Source organism: Parus major, chromosome 10 (assembly GCF_001522545.3).
Source record: "Parus major isolate Abel chromosome 10, Parus_major1.1, whole genome shotgun sequence".
Lineage (NCBI taxonomy): Eukaryota > Metazoa > Chordata > Aves > Passeriformes > Paridae > Parus > Parus major.
In genome coordinates this window covers 17,134,209-17,154,745 of record NC_031779.1, presented here as the reverse complement: position 1 = coordinate 17,154,745, position 20,537 = coordinate 17,134,209, and the positions used below count along the sequence as shown (strand labels likewise).

Sequence of the window (20,537 nt, the reverse complement as noted above, 5' to 3'; positions counted from 1 at the left end):
TATTCAAAAAAGTGTTAGAAACCATCAATAAGGCATGGTGGTTTGAGGGGAAAACCCTCGGTATTCAGGCAACTGCTGCAAACACACAGCCCTGAGTTACACGAGCTGGAAGGCAGAATTCAAAATGCAAATGTTCATATTAAAACAAACTGCTAATTAAGAGCAGGCTTCATTATAGAGATTATGCATCTTTAAAGGCTCTACCAGACACGCACATTTCCAGCACAAACCAGGAGGATACACAGAAATACTCCCAGGCTGAGCCCGTTTGCTTCTTATCCTTCCTGACCCTAAAACGGCCATTCCACATCTCAAATGTTTAGTCTGGAAAATTCGGGGTCAGCTTTTGTGGGGAGCCATGAGAAAGGAGCAGCCGTGGCAGGGCCAAGTGACACCGTGCCCTGTCCCCTGCCTGGGCGAGGACCGCGGGAGCGGCTGCCAGCAGCGATCCAGCGCCGATTCCCAGACCTCTGACGGGCTCTGTGGGCTATTTAGCAAAAACAACTCACTCAAAAAATACCAGAGGTGACCCTGTCCAAGGATTATCTGCAAAATCTCCCCTGCTCCTTGTATTTTTAATGAAATAAAAGTATTTTCAATAGTAGAAATGTCAGGGTTTGGGCCAGATAAACAAGTTATAGAGACCGAGTGCTGAGTTTCAGGGATGCAGACTGGAATAAAATTAGGAAAAAAGTGCAGAAGTCACTTGTCAGATTTTAATTTTGGAGAAATAAAGTCAAATGTTGATGGAAGAAAAAAGTCTTTCTCAAGGCATGGCCTCATATAATTTCCATTATTTGCCTTCCTATTGCCACCTGTTATTTTGAGAACTGCTTAAATAAAAGAAACACAGAACCAGACCTATCATACATTATATTATTTCTCTAAATATGGCTCTAAAAATGGTTTTTAAAAACATACAGTTAATTCAGTGTAGAGAAACTTGATTTACTGAAATAACTTGACAGCCTGAACCCTGAGAGATTTTTCCAAACTTCAGACATTTCTCTGCTGTTGAATATTGAGTCCAACACCTCCATACTCATGCCCAAAAGCAGGTGAACATCTTTTAAAGATACATTAGGTTGCTCTTTAGAAGTTGTGTTTCAAGACAATCAATTCAAAATGAAAAATTAAAGATTTGCCACTTTTTTTTTTTTTTGAGTTGTATTAACCAGAAAAAAACTGTTGGTATCAGCAACAGTTGAGCAGAATGAATTATGGAGAGCAAAGTTTGAATAACTGAATTCAGAACAGTACTTGCAAATCTGATGGTAACTCAAATGTTAACTTTTGACAAGGGCAACCAGAGTTTCTTTTGGCATAAAGAGCCCATTGATGCAATGTCAGTTTATTCACGCAGATGCACCTATTCTACATCCATAATGTAGCGATAGAACTGCTCTTGTTTTCAACACCCTGCGTGTTTTCACATCATGCTGAGAACAGAGAATGACCATTTTGCTCCTGAAACACACATTCAGGACTGAGAACAGGCATGTTTTCACCTCTGTATCTGCTGGAGACTTCTGTTTCAAAGAAGAGAAAATAAGTATTTCTTCTGAATGCATACAATCATCATTGAACACACTATCAAAAATGAAGGCTGAATCCAAATTCTTACTTAGAAGAAAATTAGAAATTTTGAAAAGGCACAGGGAAATAAGTTATAGCATTGAGGCAGTTCCTTCTTCCCTCACCTCCAAATAGAAAAAATGTAGACTTGTGCTGGGGTTTTTTTTGAGATTAGCTAACAGTGATTTTTCCTTGTATGGTAGAGATTTCTACTATTACAGCTCTTGAAGACTTGGATACCACAGCAAACCCCCAAGAATGAGTAATGGTCTCATTTTCCATCTGCAATACTGAGCAAGAGCCAAGGGCAACCCATTGACACCAGAGGATTTGGACCATGGGTTTCGGTTTTGCCTCCTGCTCTTGTCAAAGGCCACTGCTGAAAGCCTCCAAACAGGACTTTATAAAAGCGGCTTTTCAAGGTTCCATAGAAATTCAAATGAACTTATTTCCTTTGTCATGGATTTCTGAGTCATCTTTTCCAAGGGAGGGGAGAGGAAATATAATCAGAAAAGGGAATTATTCCTATTTTACAAGAGGGAGCAGATCTACCCTAGTCATCCTTTATCTTGTCATCTTCCTGACCACAGTATTGTGAAAAGCCCACAAGCAGAAATGGCAACAAACATCAATGAAATACTGTGTTCTTTATATCATTAAGTCCTGCCATGAGGAGGAAGGGAACCCATGGCATCTTTCAACCCTGCCTTTGTTACTCACACCACGCCTTCTGGAAAGCACAGTACACAAAATGTTATGCAAAACCAAGCCATTCCTGGTAGCTTAGCAAGAAGCATTCATTACATGGCAGAAAACTTTCATTTCAGTGCGTCCTTGTTGTCTGAGCTGACAAAATCTGAAAAAATCTGTCACAAGGCCAGAGCTGTCCTGTGGTGGGGGCATCAAACAGTCCTGCTCCCCTTTCCCACCAACTTCTTCACTGGGATACACCATAATTCCCAAAATCAGAAAGTTGGAAGCACGGGGAGATGGGTAGAACTGGGAGAAGGCTGTACTTAACTCTGGGTCCTACTAACACATCAAATGTGGGCATGTTAAAGTCTGAAGGCACAACCTCCAAAACATGCTGGTGCCCCTCTGCAACAGGTGGTGAAGCTGCTCTGCACTGAAACAGGAGTTATGGTCACAGCTTTTGAACTCTTCCCTTTAAGGAACATTTTGTGAGAAATTGTGTTTGTGGGAGCTGGCTATCACTACACCAGATCTTGGATAAGCATAGTGCTTTCTAGTGAAAGCTTAAGCAAATATCTAAACCCCCAAAGCCCCCCCTTTTTCCAGTAACTGAAAGGAATTTGAATTTCTAGTCTGCACATTTCCTTCACTTTCCATCTAAAAGAGCATTTAGATACAAGGGTGTCAAGTGATATGAATCATCTTTAAAGCATTCAGTTTAATTAGACAAGGATAAGGAGGTTTAAACAAAGTCACTGAAATCTAATTCTCTGTATGAACTCCCATTATACAGAAGGATGAAATCAGTAAAAGTGAAAAAGCAAGGGTTTAGCTGAGCTTATTTGTTACAGCCACTACTCTTGAACAAAGTGGTTTTTATGGCCGTGAACCTCCATGGGAGCAGAAGTTAAGGTCACAGTGACAATCCATCATTTTGGGGAAGAACCCTACTGTAACCTCACATCTGTGCGTGGCAGCAATAAGAGGCAGCTGTGAGTAGCTACTCTGAGAATAAATCCTACTCCAAACCCATGACATATCTATGCTGGGCTATGTTCTGGTAAGGCAGATGAGTCAAGGGAACTTCACCGAGCGTCAGCTCATCTCCTGCCTTCGGAACAGATGCCACCACCCCAAGATGGACAGCCAGCTGTGGGGCCAGACTTCATTTAAACACTACAATAAAACCCCTAAGTTTCTTAATAGTACACTAAACAGGCAGTCAAGGTTTCAATTCCAAGCAGATTTTTTTGGATGCAGAATAGTTGACTCTGCTGATTCTGTAATAGATTCGGGAAAAGGAGATAGGAGAGGACACAGATGAGGACAGGAAACTCTAAGAGACATGAGGCTTCAAGCTGTGCATTTTTCTCTGCATGGACAGAAAAAGACAGCACCTAATTGCTACCTCAATTCAGTATCAGTCCAGATTTGTTTCAACAAGTGTTTCCTCCAGCACCAGCTCTGAGTATGCAAGGAAGAATTTAATACAACTAGAGCAACCACCAAGGTTTCTGCCAACAGGGGCACTTCTGCTTGGAGCACTTAATGGTCTCCTGACCCTGAAGATCAGAGGAGAACAAGAATCCAAACAAACACCCCCAATCAAAGTCCACACATTTTTTATGCTCTTCTCTGGGCAACCAAGTGGCACTGCTTCTTTGTTACTCCACAACCAAGAGAATCCTCCAGAGAAGGCTCTGTAGTGCCTTATCAGAATCAAAACAGCCTCAGGGAAGACCTGGGGGGTCTGTACCAGTAAAGAGAGTGGCATCAGAGCAGCAAAACCTCTGTGGGGAGTGAGGGAATCTCCAAGTCTGATTTTAAAGAGGAAGTCTGAATAGGAATCATTTACTACCCCCATGATTATACAAGAAAATGATATCATCAGCAAGATGAAAGACTGTACAGAGAGACAGCAACATTCATTACTTCCCAGCTGAAATCAGGACTCAACCTGGAAACAAAAGCTTCAGCTCCTCTGCGGTTGGGTAATTAAACACAGAAGGGGCTGAAGAGAAAAGGCTTTTCATTCACCATCATACAGACCTTAAAGGTGCATTCAGACTTCTTTCCTGTAGCTGAACTTTCCTCCAGCTACCAGGATAAAGTATTTGGTTTAAGTAGATGGAAGTCTGAACTTCCATCACCCACTGAAGAAAGAGAACTTGTCCACATGGAGGTCAACACTCCTGTAATACTTTGGGCTGTTAAGAGTTAGGGTCATTTCAATCTTGGAGGTTTAGAACAACATTTTTGTCCGTCCAACAGCCTTACACACAGCAGAAAGGCCTGGGGAGGTGAATTGTGGCACTTTTGCCAGAGGAAAGAGCTATTCCAACTCACTGGTGAGGTACAGTTCTGACTGAGCCACGGGCAAAGACTCTTTGTAGTGCAACACACGAAGCATTACACAGTCCAGATGTAGCTCTTAACAATGACAACCAAATTCTCACTGGAGGGATAGTTTTGCATGGCATAATTCACTACAAGTGAAAACTATGCGAGCCAAAAGAAAGATATAATCTAATTATTTCTGGTTTCTCAGGGCTGAAGGTGAGAGGGAAATTTAAAAGCAAACAAAGCTGCATTGCTCAATATGGAATGCTGCAATATAAAGAAGTGAAAATTAAGGCCCTGCACAAAACATGTCAATTTTCGATAGATATGGCACTAACATATATTAGTATTTCTGACAAGCCAAAAATGTCAGATTTCTAAGCACAATATGAATCACATTAGAATTAAGAACAGCTGAGCCTGCACAACAGATTATACAAGTATTTATGAAGCACAGGAAATACTCAAAGCCAGCAAGTTCAGCTGTATACCAATACAACTAATAACTGTTATGCTCCATGTATCTGGTAAAAAGCCACTTTATTGACAAGATAACTACAAATTAACAAAGCACTGGATAAAATATTGAACATCCAGCCAAAATATAGGAGGCATTAAAAATGCCCTTTAAAACAAGGAGTCTGTTCTCATTAAAAGTTGTTCTCTTACCAAGACTGAAGGAAGATCAAGCAATCATGAAAGCAATTCAAGTGGAGCAAAGTTCTTCTTTGCTCAAAATGGCAGATTTCAAAAATTCTGGCAAAATGGCTTGAGAAGAAAAACAATCAGTGTGCCCAAACTCAGGAAGAAGAAAACACAAACCACAAGATTCAATTTGCAGCAAAGATTATCTGAAGCTATTTATCAGATAAGATTGAAACTGCCCCTATCTGGCAACCTTTCAAAGGACTCTTATTTGGAATCATTAAAGTGTTTTCTACTATTGGCTGAAAACAACTGATGAGGCTCCTAAAACAGCCCCTTAATTTAATTTATTTGGACACAAACAAATTAAAAGCAGTTACAGGATATAGTATTAACAATGCAGATATGTCACTGTAACATTTTTTTATGTCCTTAATCAGTTTGATTCATTAAAATAGTAACTGGTTGTGATGTGAAAGAACTTTGCTAAGTGTTAGAGTCTTAAAAAAACATAAGATAAATCAGTGATCTGGAATGAAACACTGGAATTGAAGTCAATGAAAATGCAGGGTAAAATGTTTTGGTTTTATGAAAAAAAAGTATTGAGTCTTTAGCCAAGATAGCAAAGTCCTGAGCAATATCACAAAAACTGACATCACGTTAGATTTTTTTCACTTAAGACCCCTTTCAATCCACCTGCTGGGATGGTCTCCTTTGGAACAAGGAATGTCTCTCATTCCCCATCGTCCTCAGTGAGGTGTGGAACACAAGTTGTGAAGAGGGAAAGAAAATCAGCATTGATAGCAAAGAACTGGAAGGAGGTGGGTGCCCACAAAAGCACAGACTGGTTTGGGTTGGGAGGGACCTGAGAGCTCATCTCATTCCAACCCCTGCCATGAGCAGGGGCACCTTCCACTATCCCAGGCTGCTCCAAACCATCCAGCCTGGCCTTGAGAACCTCCACGGACGTGACACCCGAACACAAACACACCAGAGCTCAAGGTAAGGTGCTCAGGGAACCAGAAGATGCCTGGGTTAATTTTCTCAGGTGGATTACAGATAAGCAGAGACAAAAAAGCCGCATGAGCCTCAGTCGTTTGTTCACAAGAGCGGGAGACATCAGGACTGGACTCCATCCAGCTGGGAACCTGCTCTGAATGACCTTTTGGGGTCAGCCTTAGAGATTGTGTAACAGTTTTGTTATTTTCTCTCTCTGTGGCACAATTTTAACAAACCTGTAATCACAGCACTAAAAGCTGGGAATGTGAGTACAAATCCCCATCCTTAATTGCTTTGCCTGGTTCAGAGTGGGAATTTTTAATTCAAGTCTTCCACTCATCAGGAGGGTGCCTGAACCATCAGAAAACACTGATTTTTTTCTGGCTCACTAACCATTAAATAACTCACACAAAGTTGAAAAGGAACAGACTCAAATACTCACACAGATTATTTTATATTAAGGACGTTCAAACTTCTAAGCCCAACAACCCACATACCAAACATTTCTGTAAGATCAAAAGGCACATTTTCTGCTCTCTCCCTCACACAATCCCACACACATCTAAACTTCATCCTCTTACCAAACATCCTGGGCACTTTATTTTCAGACTGACTGCTCTCTAAAAATTATTTGGTTTTGCTTCCTAGCAGCTATATTAAAACCCATTATGAGATGAGAGCCAGGGGATGGATCTCAAGTTGGGCTGCTCGAGACAGACACAGCTTGGAAGTCATTTTCAGTAACCCACATCCTGCAGTGGGGTACTCTGAGGTTTGAAAATCAACCATTAGATGAAGCTGCATCTAAATTTCTATGACTCCATGCAAACGCTATAATTGGGTAGGAACAGATGAGAACCTAAAAATCCCACTTACACTGGCTTGTAGGTGCACAAGACATAGAGTGATTTTTCCCAGCATTACCTTTGGCTTTTCATGGATAAAGGAAGATCTGACAGCTCCAGATCCACAGCATCCAGAGATGCTATTCAAACTCACCACCTTGTATTTTAAACACACCGTGGACACAGACTGCAAGCAATCACACACTCAGCAAAGAACATAAGAACCTGCTGTTATGCTAATGTATATAAAATTCAATCTCTAATGGCTTCAAAATTAATTAAGCCTTTAAAATAAAATTAATTTACATTTCATTGCAGATCTACTTCAATCTGCTGTACTGGAGAATAAGAAGACCTGTTAAGTTTCTCAAGATATGGAATGGAACATCAAACTGAAAATATCTCGCCAACTCAGGACTAGATATCAGAATTTAAGTAACTCTAGTGAAACAGGCAATGTTTTCAGGAGAAAAATAAAATTGTCTGCTGGTTGCTTATAAGGTTGGCTTGAACTACAGAATCCCTCCTAGTGCCCTTTCACAAAGTGTTTTGCAAATACCTTCCAAAAATACTCTCCTTGTTAGGCCATAAAACAAGCAGGACTGCAAGCTGACCATCCAAAGCAATTATTTGCTCTTTCACAGCAGATTAAATGTTGAGTAACCACCACCATCAGTGGAGTTACAATGGTCCAAAGTCAGAACTGGAGACAGAATTTAGAGCAACACTTCCATTAACTTCCCATTACTTGTGACAGAACAGGAGATGATCTATTTGGAGTCCATAAAGACCACAAATAAACTCTGTTTTTGCAAGTCAGAAGAGAAGAGTTATGGCCAATGTTGTGGTCTTTAAGAAAGAATAGATGGTTCTGCTGTAGATCAGTTACTTACAGAACTACATTTTCTCCTTAAAGTATTTACTCTTGTACAACACACCACCTTATAAGCTTCTTTTCATTCACCTTTCTCACTCCTTTTAGGACTATTTAATGGATGCTGAGGGGTCTGTAAAAACATTGCAACAGATCAAATCAAGAGTGAGGGAAATACAGACCCTGTAGCACCCACCACTCTCAGAACCACTTGTTTTAAGCGTACACCAACTCTACCACATGAGAAACCTGCAAGTCTGAAGGAGACTCAGAAATTCTTCCAGACCCTTTATAAGCACCTCTGCAGATGGTCAAATATCCTTCTTGCAAACATGACAACATTCAGAACTTACCTGGGACCTCACAAACAGCAGCTAGCAGCACTAGAGAGCCCAGATGTGGAGGAAACAGCTGGAGCTCTGACTTCTTCACTAGACAGCTGAAGACTTCCCAATGAAAGTCAGCATAGCTTTCAATTCCAGCTTTTTGCTGTTCCAGCTGCATGTTGTGGCTCCCTGGAGAATGCACTGGCTGAAGAACTCCTGGTAGCATGGTTTCATAAAGCAGTGAATATACCTGCTTTGTTTCTTACTGCCCTGGGATTAAATCACATGCTGAGCTTTACTTTGGCTAGTAAGTCAAGGAGTAGAATCCTACAGCAGAGACTCAGTGTGCCAGTGACAAAGGAAAAAGCAAACTTTAGCCTATTCCAATTTCCAAGAACAGGATAAAACCTCTGAGGTAGTGGTAGCCCCAACCAAAGCAGAGGGGAGAGACTTGAGCAAAGAGAATTTAAATGCCTTACTCCAGCCTGTCTGGGAAAAGACAAGCAGAGCTTGTTCTTTGCTCTGATAATTTTTCTTTCAAAGGTTCTAATTTGTTGCTATTCATTAAGGGGAAAAAAAAATCCCAAGTTTTGCCATATGAAATAAGTACACTTCTCTATCACCCACTTCTACCAATATACATAAAGATTGTATATTCTAAACACATCATTTGTCAACAGCTTGTAAATCAGGTTTTTCCAAGTAGTAACATTAGCCATTAATTGTTTTAAACTTCACAAGTGAACACTCAAACAGGAAATATGATACATAAACAGGAACAAAGTCTTTAGCACAGCATTCAGTAAAGTCCAGCCAATGCCTGGCCAGTGTGTTAGAAACCAGCAGCAGCAGCTCTGAACATAACTGCTGGTTGAACAGTGAATGTTCTCCCAGTGATGTTTGTGCAGATTGCTACTCAGCAATGGAAACAGCATTTTTTTCCCTACTACCCTTTAGCAGTAATGTCTTGAAATCTAGTCTCCTTCCTCTCCAAATTTGCAGAGTTCAAAACCTTGCTGCAACTTTTGGTTGTACATTTTATTCATGACTGAAAACAAACGTTCCAGTTTCCATTTGTGTGTCAGGAATATTCATATGCATCCCCCTTTTTTATCAGTAGCAAATAGACCATAAAATGCAGCCTCTGTTGGTTATTTTTGTATCTTAGCCAGGGCATGAGCTTGAGGAGGAAAGGTGAACCTGTCAGAAAACCCTGAAGTGGCTGTGGTGGAATCTGAGCAGGGAAAACCCAACCACTCACAGTTTGGGACCAGTTTGTTCCCCCTTCCAAAGCCCAGCTCTAGAGTGAGTTTTGTTTCCCTGTGAGGGTGGGGAGGCCCTGGCACAGGGTGCCCCTGGATCCCTGGAAGTATCCGAGGCCAGGTTGGATGGGGCTTGGAGCACCCTGGGAGAATGGAAGTTGTCCCTGCCCATGGCAGAAGGTGGGACTAGATGAGCTTTAAGGCCCCTTCCACCCCAAACTATTCTATGAGGGTTTTGTCCACATTTACTGGTAAAAAAAAATCACATTATAACCCATGAAACATCTGAACTCCCATTTGTGGGGGCATTTTGAGTCCCAAACGCATTACAGAATCATGTACCCCAGAGAAGGAACAGGAGTATAAGAGACAGACAAACATTGAGAGAAGATGTGTAAAGTGGTATTATGTTATTAAAACATTACATTAGAAATAAACAGAACATAAACCAAAAATAGGTTTTAACCAGGTTTAACTTTTTTTTTTTTTTTTTCTTTTTTTAAATTCAAATTGACCCAACGCAAAAACTTACATTGCAAAGGAAGAACAAAATACATGATGGTATTGGTACCACAGCATTGCATGGAAGCTGCACTTGTGGGCAGGTTTTTTCCTCCAAACCAGCCCATCCTGGTAAAGATGCCACATCTTTTCTTTTGCCTCTGGATATTTCTCTGAAGAGTTTGTCCAGATGTGTTCTCCTATGATTGCCAACCACAGCCAGAAAACCGAATTTTCCACGCTATTCCAAGGAAGCCAGAGTTATTCCAAGCATGAGTGATAGTGAATTTAAAAAAAAGAAAAAAAAAAAAAAAGAAAGAAAACAAACCCAAAACAAAACAAAAAACCCACTTGAGCTTTTCAAACTAACAAGTATTGTCTATAATGTAAATAGTTTAGAAATATGGTAATTAAATAATCTAAAAAACACTCTTACTCTGCTGTACATTTATAAACATAAATATTTACAAAAACTTTCTGCTTTGTTTTAAAGGATGAGGTTTGCAGTTTGTTAATGATCAGAGTCTTTTACTCATATTGATTCTTTGGTGTGTTTGCCAATTTTTTAAGGTTTATTAAAAGTGTTCAACCGTGAATTTTAAGGTAACGAAACGAGGCTACATCACAAGTCTCTATTATGCACTTCTCCTTCCACATTCTAGTCCAAATGAAAAACAAAGGTCAGTTTGTTCTTCAAAGTATTTGTGCACAATATTGAAAATAATAAAAGAAAGGCCAAATTCCCCCTTACTGAAATTTGGGTAGGATTATCAATGAATAATTGATATTAATTGAATTAAGGTGAGAAACCAGCTACAAGAGATGGCTTAGCATTGCAATAAAAGGGTGAGGGCTTCCCTCCACCCTGGGGAGAGGAAAGGATGAAAATTAATTTAAGAAAGGCTTTTTACTGGCCTGAAACATATGTGTGTTCCCTTTTAGATGTCAGTTACTTAAAAGAAATAACCAAAAAACAAACCTCAAACAATAAATAATGGAATTACACATTTCTTCATTAAATAGCATTCTTGTTACCAACAAAGTCTTTCATAATTCTCTTCAGTCACAGCAACAGACAGAACAAATAATTTGCCTTAATATAGATTGCAACTAAAATATACTCTAGATTACCTTAGAAAATATTACTGTAAAAATTCAGTGGGGAAGGACATTGGTTTAGACCAACTTACAAGTGTAGTGAACAATACTAATTCTGTTTTGTTTTTTTATAAAGAAAACAGTTTTGAAATCCTGATTTCATGTCAGAAAACGGAAGATTTATGTTAAAACCTGCCAGTCTGCCCTGTCTCAACACTGGAGAGCTCAAAGATTGGAATGGCTGATCTTCCCTCCACAGGGGCCAAGAGACTTGAGCTCCTGCTCACACCCCACAGCCTGTCCCTACTCCACAGATACAACCAGGAGGAAGCACTACAAGCTCTACAACCCAGTGCAGGGTGTTAGGCTGGACTTGCTCGCTCACATTGCTGAGATGTGAACTTTTGGTCACTGCTCCAGCAGCTGGACTTGAACCGGTACAAGCTGGAGATAAAAAGGTTCAACACCCCATTCCCAACCCTCTGAGCCATGAATCTCCAAAATCCCTTATTGTTTGGAAACCTGATGCAATGCCAGGCACAATAGGGACAGATAATCCTCCTTGCCTGCCATGGTTCCGGTGCATCCATTAGCAGTGATAAAGTTCATTCTCAAGGAGCTGCAGTCCAGACTTATCAAATATTAAAAGGAACTAGCAGAGTTAAATATTATGAGTTTACCTGCCTTACCTTGCCTTTCCTATTTTTAATACTAAGTGTTTTGAAAGTGACAGTGTGAAACTTAAAAGCCATCATCATTCCTTTCATCTCCCACTTCGGTTGGTGCAATTGGTACAAAAGCACTCCTACTATCAGAGGGGCTCTTTTGGAGCCAGGCAGATGCCAAAATAAAAGTAGAGAACACTGGCAAGAACCTTATGCTGAGGCTGTAATGTCTTGAAAATAAAGAGAGGGAAACAACTGCACATTTTGGCCCAATCTTTTGATCAAGAAATTAATTTTTTCCTATGATCAGAAGCAAAACTCTGCAACAGATCTTTTAATACCTGGTTTGAAAGACACATTCAGTAGCCAGATTTCAGCACTCCTCTCAGTTTCTGCTTTCAGATTAATGGTAAAAATAGAACTTTCAATGTCAGTGGGGCTTTTCTTCTTAGTTAATAACTTATGTGCACTTCCTACTCTCTCACCTGAAACAAACTGAATTTCAGAGCAATCAAAACAACCCCTGCACTGCTTTTAAAACAAAAGAGTTTGGCCAATTTACTTAGTTTTTTTTTTTAAGTGGACACAATTTGGCTGAGAACCCGTAGATAAAATCCAACTGAAAGTGAAATAAAGCAGGTTATACATTCATGAAATTCAGGGAGTAATAATGAACAGCAACTGCTGCATCATTTCTGTAATATCACATCAACACTACAGTGACGCAGCAGCTCCTGCTCTCACAAATAATGCACTGAGCCTAAATGAGGAACAGTGGGGGGAATCACACATCAAGGGAAAATACATCAGAGAGATTATTGCACAGGAGGCACTGTATGAGCAACAGAATACACTGGCTTCAAAAAATCTAAATTTGTTTCCTCTTAATGTAAAAAATACAGAGGCTACGCCTCTCTGTAGTGTACTGTCACTGGTAAAAACAGACTTACAAACAGCCCATTCAACAGGGAACGTTGGGAAAGAGGGCCTGGATTTTCTGGGCATCCCAACTACAGTAATTAGGAAAAGGAAAGTACAAAAAAAGCCAATGTATAGACCCTCAAATTGAACAGGGTAACTGCTTTTTTTTCCTCAATTTCCAAATTCATACAGTACCCGAGGACAGGTCGATTATCCACTCTTCCTTCTGTCCTGCAAAAACAAACACCTGGCAGAGACAGGGGTCCTAACAAACAGGGCTCTGGAGGTATATCTGTATCCTTCTGCAGGACTGGTGCCTTGATTTCCAAACTTTTATGTTCTTGCATCATTGCTCAGCATGCCAACTCAAACCAACCACTTCCCTCGAGGGGCTGCCTTCCATCTCCACGGCAAGTCTGCACACATAATGTGAAAACAAACAGAAAACCAACAGCAGTTTTTAAAATGCAATATTGTATAGAAAGCTTGGACCTTGTAAACTTGGACCAAGAAACCAAAAATTAAGACCTTCTAGCGTGTGGTATAAAAAACCCAAGGAAGTGTATACCTGCCTTCTGACTTCACAGAAAAATCAGAATTTGCATAGGATATACTTAATGCAAGGCAACAAGCCTCTTCAGTAACTGGAATAGAACTAAACTTGCTCAGAGTTCCTCTCTTCATGGATATCAGATATCATCAAATTTGTGTTTTAAGTAGTCTTTCATGACCTTGGCAATGGGTAGTTCATCAAGTAGTTTGAGGTTTTGAAGGCCTATACACTGACGGATTTTAATTCGGCATAGATCTTGCAAGTTTCTGGGCTGTCCTGAAAAGACAAAAGGAACACATAAAAATAAAATGATCACATTTTAAATGTATTTTAAGACATCATTTACTCTGCAAAATGACAGGGGTTTGCTATTTCCTAAGAGGAAAAGGGAAGGGAAAAATTACAAAAGAATTACAAGTTAATACCTTTTTAATGAACTCAATGAAATCAAGGGATGAATCCTAAATACATTTTTACATGCACATAATTTTACTGATGCCAATGCAAAGTGATTTCATCCATGTGAGGATTCCCAGCAGGTGGCAACATATGCTTATGCATTACAGAACAGCAGAACTCCTCCATTTAACTTTTTGTGGAGTTTTTTTCTATCCTGGGGGGAAAAACCCCTCAGTCTTGCTCTTCTTTCAAACAATGAGACAGAAACTTCTAAGTTCAGCTGTAACAGGACTAGGAAATTTCCTTAGAAAGTGAGGATTTATAAAAGTTATTCCAGGATTGTGTGGCAGAGTTAAAGATTGGGGTTTTCTTTCCCTTCTAACGAAAAGATAAAACCTTCAGGCTTTGGATGCAGCCAAACCCTCATCAAACAGAAAGGGATGAAAATGTGAATTAACCACTGTCCACAGAGGAAAAGTTTTACTGATACCACACAAACTTCAGCATTCCTGGCAAGGACTTTCCAAAATAATCAATTCTCTTTCAAGCTCATTCCTACCAGGAAACTACTCAAAATCAAACACCTTAAGTAACAGTTGGGGTTTGGCCCCTCCATCCAAAATAATCTCAGAAAATTTAATCAAGTCATATATCTGAATGCACCCAGCAATGGATCCCAAGGAAGAAAGAAAACGAGAACAACAGACATTGAGAAATCCTGCCCCAATAAACCCTTCTAGCTTTCAGCACTGCTGCCTTTGGGCTTTCCTAGCCCAGAGATTGCACACAGATCTATGTCTTTAATAGCTGTGAATAGCTTGCCCTTTGTAAATCTGTCTAGTGTTTTTTGAACCCATTCATACTTTCAGTATCCAAAACATCCTGTGGCAACAAATTTCACAATATAATTAGGCGTTGGCTGGAAAACTACAAAGTAATTTTATTTATTTTAGATCTGCTTCCTGATGGCTTTGTTGCATGCCTGCCATTCTTTGAGTAACAAGGAAAATAATGAATAATTGTTCCCACGCCAGTCGTGATTTTACATACCTTTATATAAACCTCCATCCTCCACTCAAGCTTGGTACCTCTTCCCAAAGCTGAAATCTCCAGTTAATAACCCCCAACATGGGAACCACTCCAAACCTCTGAACAAACTGCCTGCCTTTGTGCTTTTTCCTCATTCTGCTACAGCTTTTCTGGAGTTATTCCAGTAACACATCAAAGCTGTGCTAATCAATATTTTGATCATCGACTTAACTGCGTAAGCCTCTTTTTCTTTATTTCTTTTTTTCCTCCAAGCCAAGACTTGGTTATGAGACCTGATGACTGTCAAATTCAAAATACTCAGCACCCTGAACAATGTAGGTGCTTCTGTTGGTATCTATAGAAATGGGCTGACAGACAGGTAGGGATTTTTAGACATTGGGATTTATCTTAAGCACTAAAATTATCCAGGGCAAGCCAGCAGAAGTAATGCATGAAAATAGTCTCAGTCTGCTTTTAACGAAACTAGGTTTGAAATTAGAAAAACATGAAAATTTGAGTTTCCTTTATGTAAGTTGGAAATACTTTTATTATACTTATCACCACCTAAATGTCAATTTATTTTTAGTTAAATCTTTCATCCATGACTTAGAACACAAACCAATGGTTACTTTGTCCACCAGTGGTTTCTTCCTGGCATTTTTTTTTTTCTACCTGAAGGAAAGAATTTAGGCAACCTGGACAACAGCAGAATGTTCAAATTTCAGGGAAAGGAAAGTTATTTTGGTAAGAAAGCAAGCAATCTTACTGATGATAAAGAAATAGTTCTGATGCTTTCAAACAGGGTTCAGAAAGGATTCACTGTTTCAAAAGTTCACTGCAAACAGCAGCATTAGCAAAGATAAAGGACTAGAGGTCTTTGTGTATTTTCTGTAGTAGAGTACACAATAAATCAGCTATGAGACACTGATTTCTGGTTTCAGAAATAAATGCCTTTTAATTAACATCCTACGTGGTTTTTGAGAACATAAAGGAACAGACAACTTAAAATACCCAGAAGAAATTGGTCATCAGTTAATTCAAAAAGACCCGATTATCAAATGTATGACATTTTCCCCTGATAAGCCTAAAAAATATTTCCTGGGAATGTGTTAACAATGGACATTTCCAGTGTTAAGCACCAGTTGCTACATCTAGTGGCTGCTGGTGTCTTAGGTCACGCCTTACAAATTCCAGGGTTATTAATGCATTTGTGATTTATTAGAAACGGTGTCTGGAACACTTACTCATTCTTGGTTGCATCTGAATGAAAAAGAAAAAAAATAAAGGATTACGGACCGATGTCAGTGAACCTTAGTTTGGCAAATGAAAAATGTTATTAGTAACTTGGCAAAGACAAGTTAAATGATGAATAAAGTTCTCTTTAAAAACGATTAGGAAGTAGCAACTTTGGCTATATCCTGCATCACAAGTTTGGGAAGTTATTTAGGTAAATAAGCTGGAAAGGAAGAGAATTAAAAGAGAAAGAAACAAAAAACCCCACAAACATGAAAGGTACAATTGGCCTAATTACCACTATCATGCAAAACAGCCACATAAAACTACTGATCACCTTAAAAACATCCAGCACATCCCTGAAGGGCCACCTTGTTACTGTTATTCTGGATTTGCTCGTGTGTTCACCGAATTATTACATACTGCAGTCAATTTATTTTTAAAGCTTTAAAGCAGTCATCAAATCAAATTAAGAAGTATTAATTAATACTTTTTAATACAGGAAAAAGAGGAATAGTTCATCTTTTGCCTTCCAGAGCTTGTGCTCTGTGCTGGAAGGGAAAGCAGAAATCTCTACCAATGCAATTCTTGTGTACATTGTCCCAAACCTGTCAGAAAAGCTTCTTCCAAACAAAAGAAATGTAAACCATGAGCTTAAAGAATTGAGAGGAATTGCTTTTAGATTTTTTTTAATCTAGATGCAGCAGACTTCAGTATGTATAAAATTAATGCATTTTCCTAAATCAGTTCTTCAGCTGCTAACAAAGTAAGTTTTGAGCTTTCCCCCACTTAAATAATTAATTTTACTTAAATAATGAAATGAGACTTTTAAATTATTTTTTAAAGAATCAACCTTTGCTGAAGAGGAAAGGGAAAAAAACATGTTTTAACAGCAAGAAATTATTGCAATTTATCTGAATTTCCACTCAAAACTCCATTCCTTTTCTTTTTGCAGTTTCAAGATTTTTCTGGTATGATATCTGAGAGTTTGCTGTTCTATCCCAGAGGCAGACAAAACTTCCATTTAGGATTTACTGCCTGGCCAAAGAACTGTGTCACTGTTAAAACTGCTCTGCATTTATACCTGTGCCTTCCCTCTGCAGACAATGTTTCCCAAGAAATAAACCACTAACTCACCCAGTAAGTCTGTATTTAAGGACCATTAAGGCATATTTGTGATGCCTCTGACAACACTGTTCTTTGGGGACTTTCATCCAGTACTGTAAAGCTGGAAAAGGGGAATCCCTACCCATTTCCTCCACTGCAGATTCAGAGCAAAAAAAAATGCATGTAAAAATACAATGCAAAAATCATGAATTGACCTTTCTGTTACCCAAGAGAAAACTTGGGAATAACTGAAATTAATAAATTGTAGGCTGCAAGAAGATCCCCTCTGATGTATTGTTCTAACTACTAAAAGAAAAGTATTTTAAAGCAAACAAGCAATGTTACTGGTTTGAAGTGGATAAGCTGTTTCTGAAGAAATTAAAAAATGAAAAATAACATCAGTGACATATTTCAGAAGCCGCCCACAGTTTTCTCTACAATATTAATGCATCTCTCTAAAAACCCTTAGAGTGGTATTTCTCAGACTGAGCCTCTGCCCCTCCTGGGAATTCTGAAAGGCTGAAAACAGTAGCAAGAAACCATTTGGTAATTTCTTTTTAGCTACAAAGGGAACTTAAAAATAAAAATCTTCAGAAACATTTTACAGAATATGTTGAAACCAGGCTGATGTATGCTGGCAACAGCTCAGTTCCTCTAGAATATCAGGAAAAGTATTTCTTTCTGCAGCAAACCCTTAAATCCATCCCTTATTTCACAGCAGTGAAGGAATGCAGCTACTGCCAGCAATTAAACTGAGTTCTGAATTTGTTGGCTTTTTTGAGGGGGGGGAAAAAGAAAAAGATAATTGAACTTATCAACTGGAAACTCACACCCACCAGCTACGAAACACACTGGGAAGGATGCACAAAAACAGGATCATAGGGAAAGGTTGGGATCACCTAGGAAATGACTGAGGCTGAGCCGAACGGGAACTTGACTGCTCAGTGCAATAGGTCTGAAGTTTAGGAAATGCACTGGCTTGTACTCTGTAAAAAACAACAGCAGAATAATTGGAGAGGATATCTGCTTTTCCAGCATTCAAAACATTAGAAAAAGGTAGTATCAAAAACCTATAGGTGTAAAATATTAATATCAGGCATGCAGGGATGAGTGTAAAATTACACAGAGTTCATTGAGAGCGTGAAAAAATTCCTCCAGCTCGACAGGACATGGAGAGCTTTGATTCTTTTTAACTGGATATCATACAAGTTATTTTAAAAGTTCTAATTTAATTTTGTGTTCAGTATGCCTCTGCTAGAATGTCTGAGCCTGACATATGTTTTCATTGGTCTCTGAAAAATAATTCCCCACAATGAGTTTTAGATGCCTATTAAATTTCAGTCTATCTGGCACAGAAATTATGTGCTATTTTGGACTGAAAAGTCCTATATTAAAAAGCAGAATGTCAGTAAGGCTCGATGTTACACTTAACAGGTGTTTTTAGCAATGAAATTAGGATTTGATATGCTCACAAAGGTATTTTTAAAAAAAAAATTTGTGCCATCTCTGTAAATTCACTGAAATTGCTATGGAAATTCAGCTGAGAATGTCAACACCATAATGTTTATCTATTTTTAGGAGACAGTAAGTAAAGTACTCTGAACATCAAGACAGGCTTAAAATGCATTGTTATGCTGTTTTAAAATTATTTTTGCAGAGTACAGCACAGGTGTACAAACGTGATTAGAGCACGGCTGTACCTTAAATGCCACGTATAAAAACAACCTTGAATTATTTTTTTTTTACAAAGGCCTCGTAAAATATTCTTTCAGAGTAAATAACTGTATAGAGCTACACTGTATGATTCAACTGTAGAGTAGAAAATTATAAAATAATCCCTTATCCTAGTTCCCTGTGTAACTGAGTGACAAAGCAGACTTCAATCATCACTGCAAGATTTCCAGCAGCACCCAAGGAAACAAGTAAAGCCTGAGATTCCAGTAAAGATCTATGTTATTACAAACATGAAAATACCATTTCCTTCGCAATTATCTATGAAATAAAATATGTAGAAATCTACTTAATTCACTATGACATCCTGTATTCATAAAAGTGAAAACTACGCAGAGAGAAACTTTTTAAAATCTTCTTCCAGTTAAAAAAACAATTCTAGTGAAAAGTTATCCCCATTTAGCCAAGGGAGAGAAACAAAAGATATATAAGAATTTCCTTAACAGAACTTCTGTCTCACTTACTCTGCACATTTACAGTGCTATATAAATTTAAACACAAAATTACACTCTCTAGTCAAAGCCAAAGATCTGCCCTTTGAAAAATTAGAAAAAGGAATGCAGCTGAAACACTTGTAGTTAAATTCACTGGGTGACCTTTAGATGTTGTTCCAGAAATGAAGTGAGTTCTTTGATACCTGTTGCCACACCAGGCACATCACACTGCTCTGGCCAGATCATTTCCTGAGCTCTCTGCCTCGACACAGACCTGCAGCCCCTCTCAGCCTCTCCTGCTCCTGAGCTGAACACAGATTCAGTTAAAGGAGGGCATTGGGAGGGGGAAGTTTCCAGGCTTTTTTAAAATTCCCTTCCTTAGAGATTCTGACTGAAATTTCTAATATCTTGAAGTCTATTTACGCCCTTATGTATTCTTCTAACACTTGCATTTTTTCTACCTCCCACATTCATTTTATAAGTTTTAATATTCTCAAATCCCAATTTCAACTTCAAAACAATTTCATCCAGGGCTGTGATTGCACACTAATTTTATAAATATATACACTGCCAATAAAAGTCTCTATGTATCATATACATATATCATATACACTCACCTCTATTTTAATTTGCATTAGTGCATTCCAAGATTAACACATTAACACTCCTGAAGAGGCAGGTTCAGACCAGGTGAAAGCTGAAACATTTACACTGCTCTAAAACAACTCTTTATCAAATGATCTTAGGTATTATGGTGGCTGCCAATAAATGTTTTTTGAAACAGGAAAGTGTAATACAGATAAGGAGAAGGAAGGTGATTAATAAAATCATTGAGCAGTTTTCATCTCCAATTTTTTTTTTTTTCCCAGAGAGACTTTGCTTATTTTTGTATTGTAAAAAAGAGAGAGGGGAAAAAGAAAAACACACAAGCCTGAACACCAAGTCAACAGCAGACTCATGGTCAAAAACTCTGTTGTTCCTAACTTGCAGCTCTGTGCTTAAATACTGAAACACAACTATAGAATAACTTCCTCTTGGAATTATTCTAGGAGCAAAGGAATCTCTACCTGTAACCAGGAAGAATATCAGACCTTCAGGGTCAAACCCCAAAATCCAATATCTTCTTGCAGACTCTCAGGGCCAATACTGAGTATTTCTGAGAGCTTGGTTTCTTGCCTGTTACTCCCAACCGGGGACCTGGGCTAAAGGCTGCCATTATTACCGATTACAATACCTACCAAAACAAAAAGAAATTCACAAATGATGTTTTCTGAGAAACTGAAACTGTACAAATACGTTTTCCAAGT

General features: G+C 38.8%; 1 protein-coding gene and 1 long non-coding RNA gene across 7 annotated transcripts in view; both read right to left on the bottom strand.

Annotated features, from left to right (window-relative positions):
- LOC107209082 overlaps window positions 1-9,680 on the bottom strand; it is a 42,337-nt gene extending 32,657 nt beyond the window's left edge. The window contains exon 1 of the long non-coding RNA XR_001523421.2: window positions 8,325-9,680. This is a non-coding gene — a long non-coding RNA (uncharacterized LOC107209082). The remainder of the gene's footprint in view (window positions 1-8,324) is intronic.
- A 267-nt stretch (window positions 9,681-9,947) lies between these two features.
- The window catches only part of ASB7 (ankyrin repeat and SOCS box containing 7), a 28,746-nt gene continuing 18,156 nt past the window's right edge, over window positions 9,948-20,537 (bottom strand). The window contains exons 5-7 of one of the 6 annotated variants that reach the window (XR_004498882.1): window positions 20,298-20,464; window positions 14,747-15,985; window positions 13,489-13,573 (exon numbers count right to left, since the gene is read on the bottom strand). Coding sequence is in view for 1 of the 6 variants with exons in the window: in XM_015639399.2 (XP_015494885.1) it covers window positions 13,434-13,573 (140 nt within the window). In the remaining 5 variants the exon portion in view is untranslated. Of the gene's footprint in view, window positions 13,574-14,746; window positions 15,986-20,297; window positions 20,465-20,537 lie in introns of all 6 variants that reach the window. The other 5 variants (XR_004498881.1, XR_004498880.1, XR_001523623.3 and 2 more) reach the window with 5 other exon arrangements.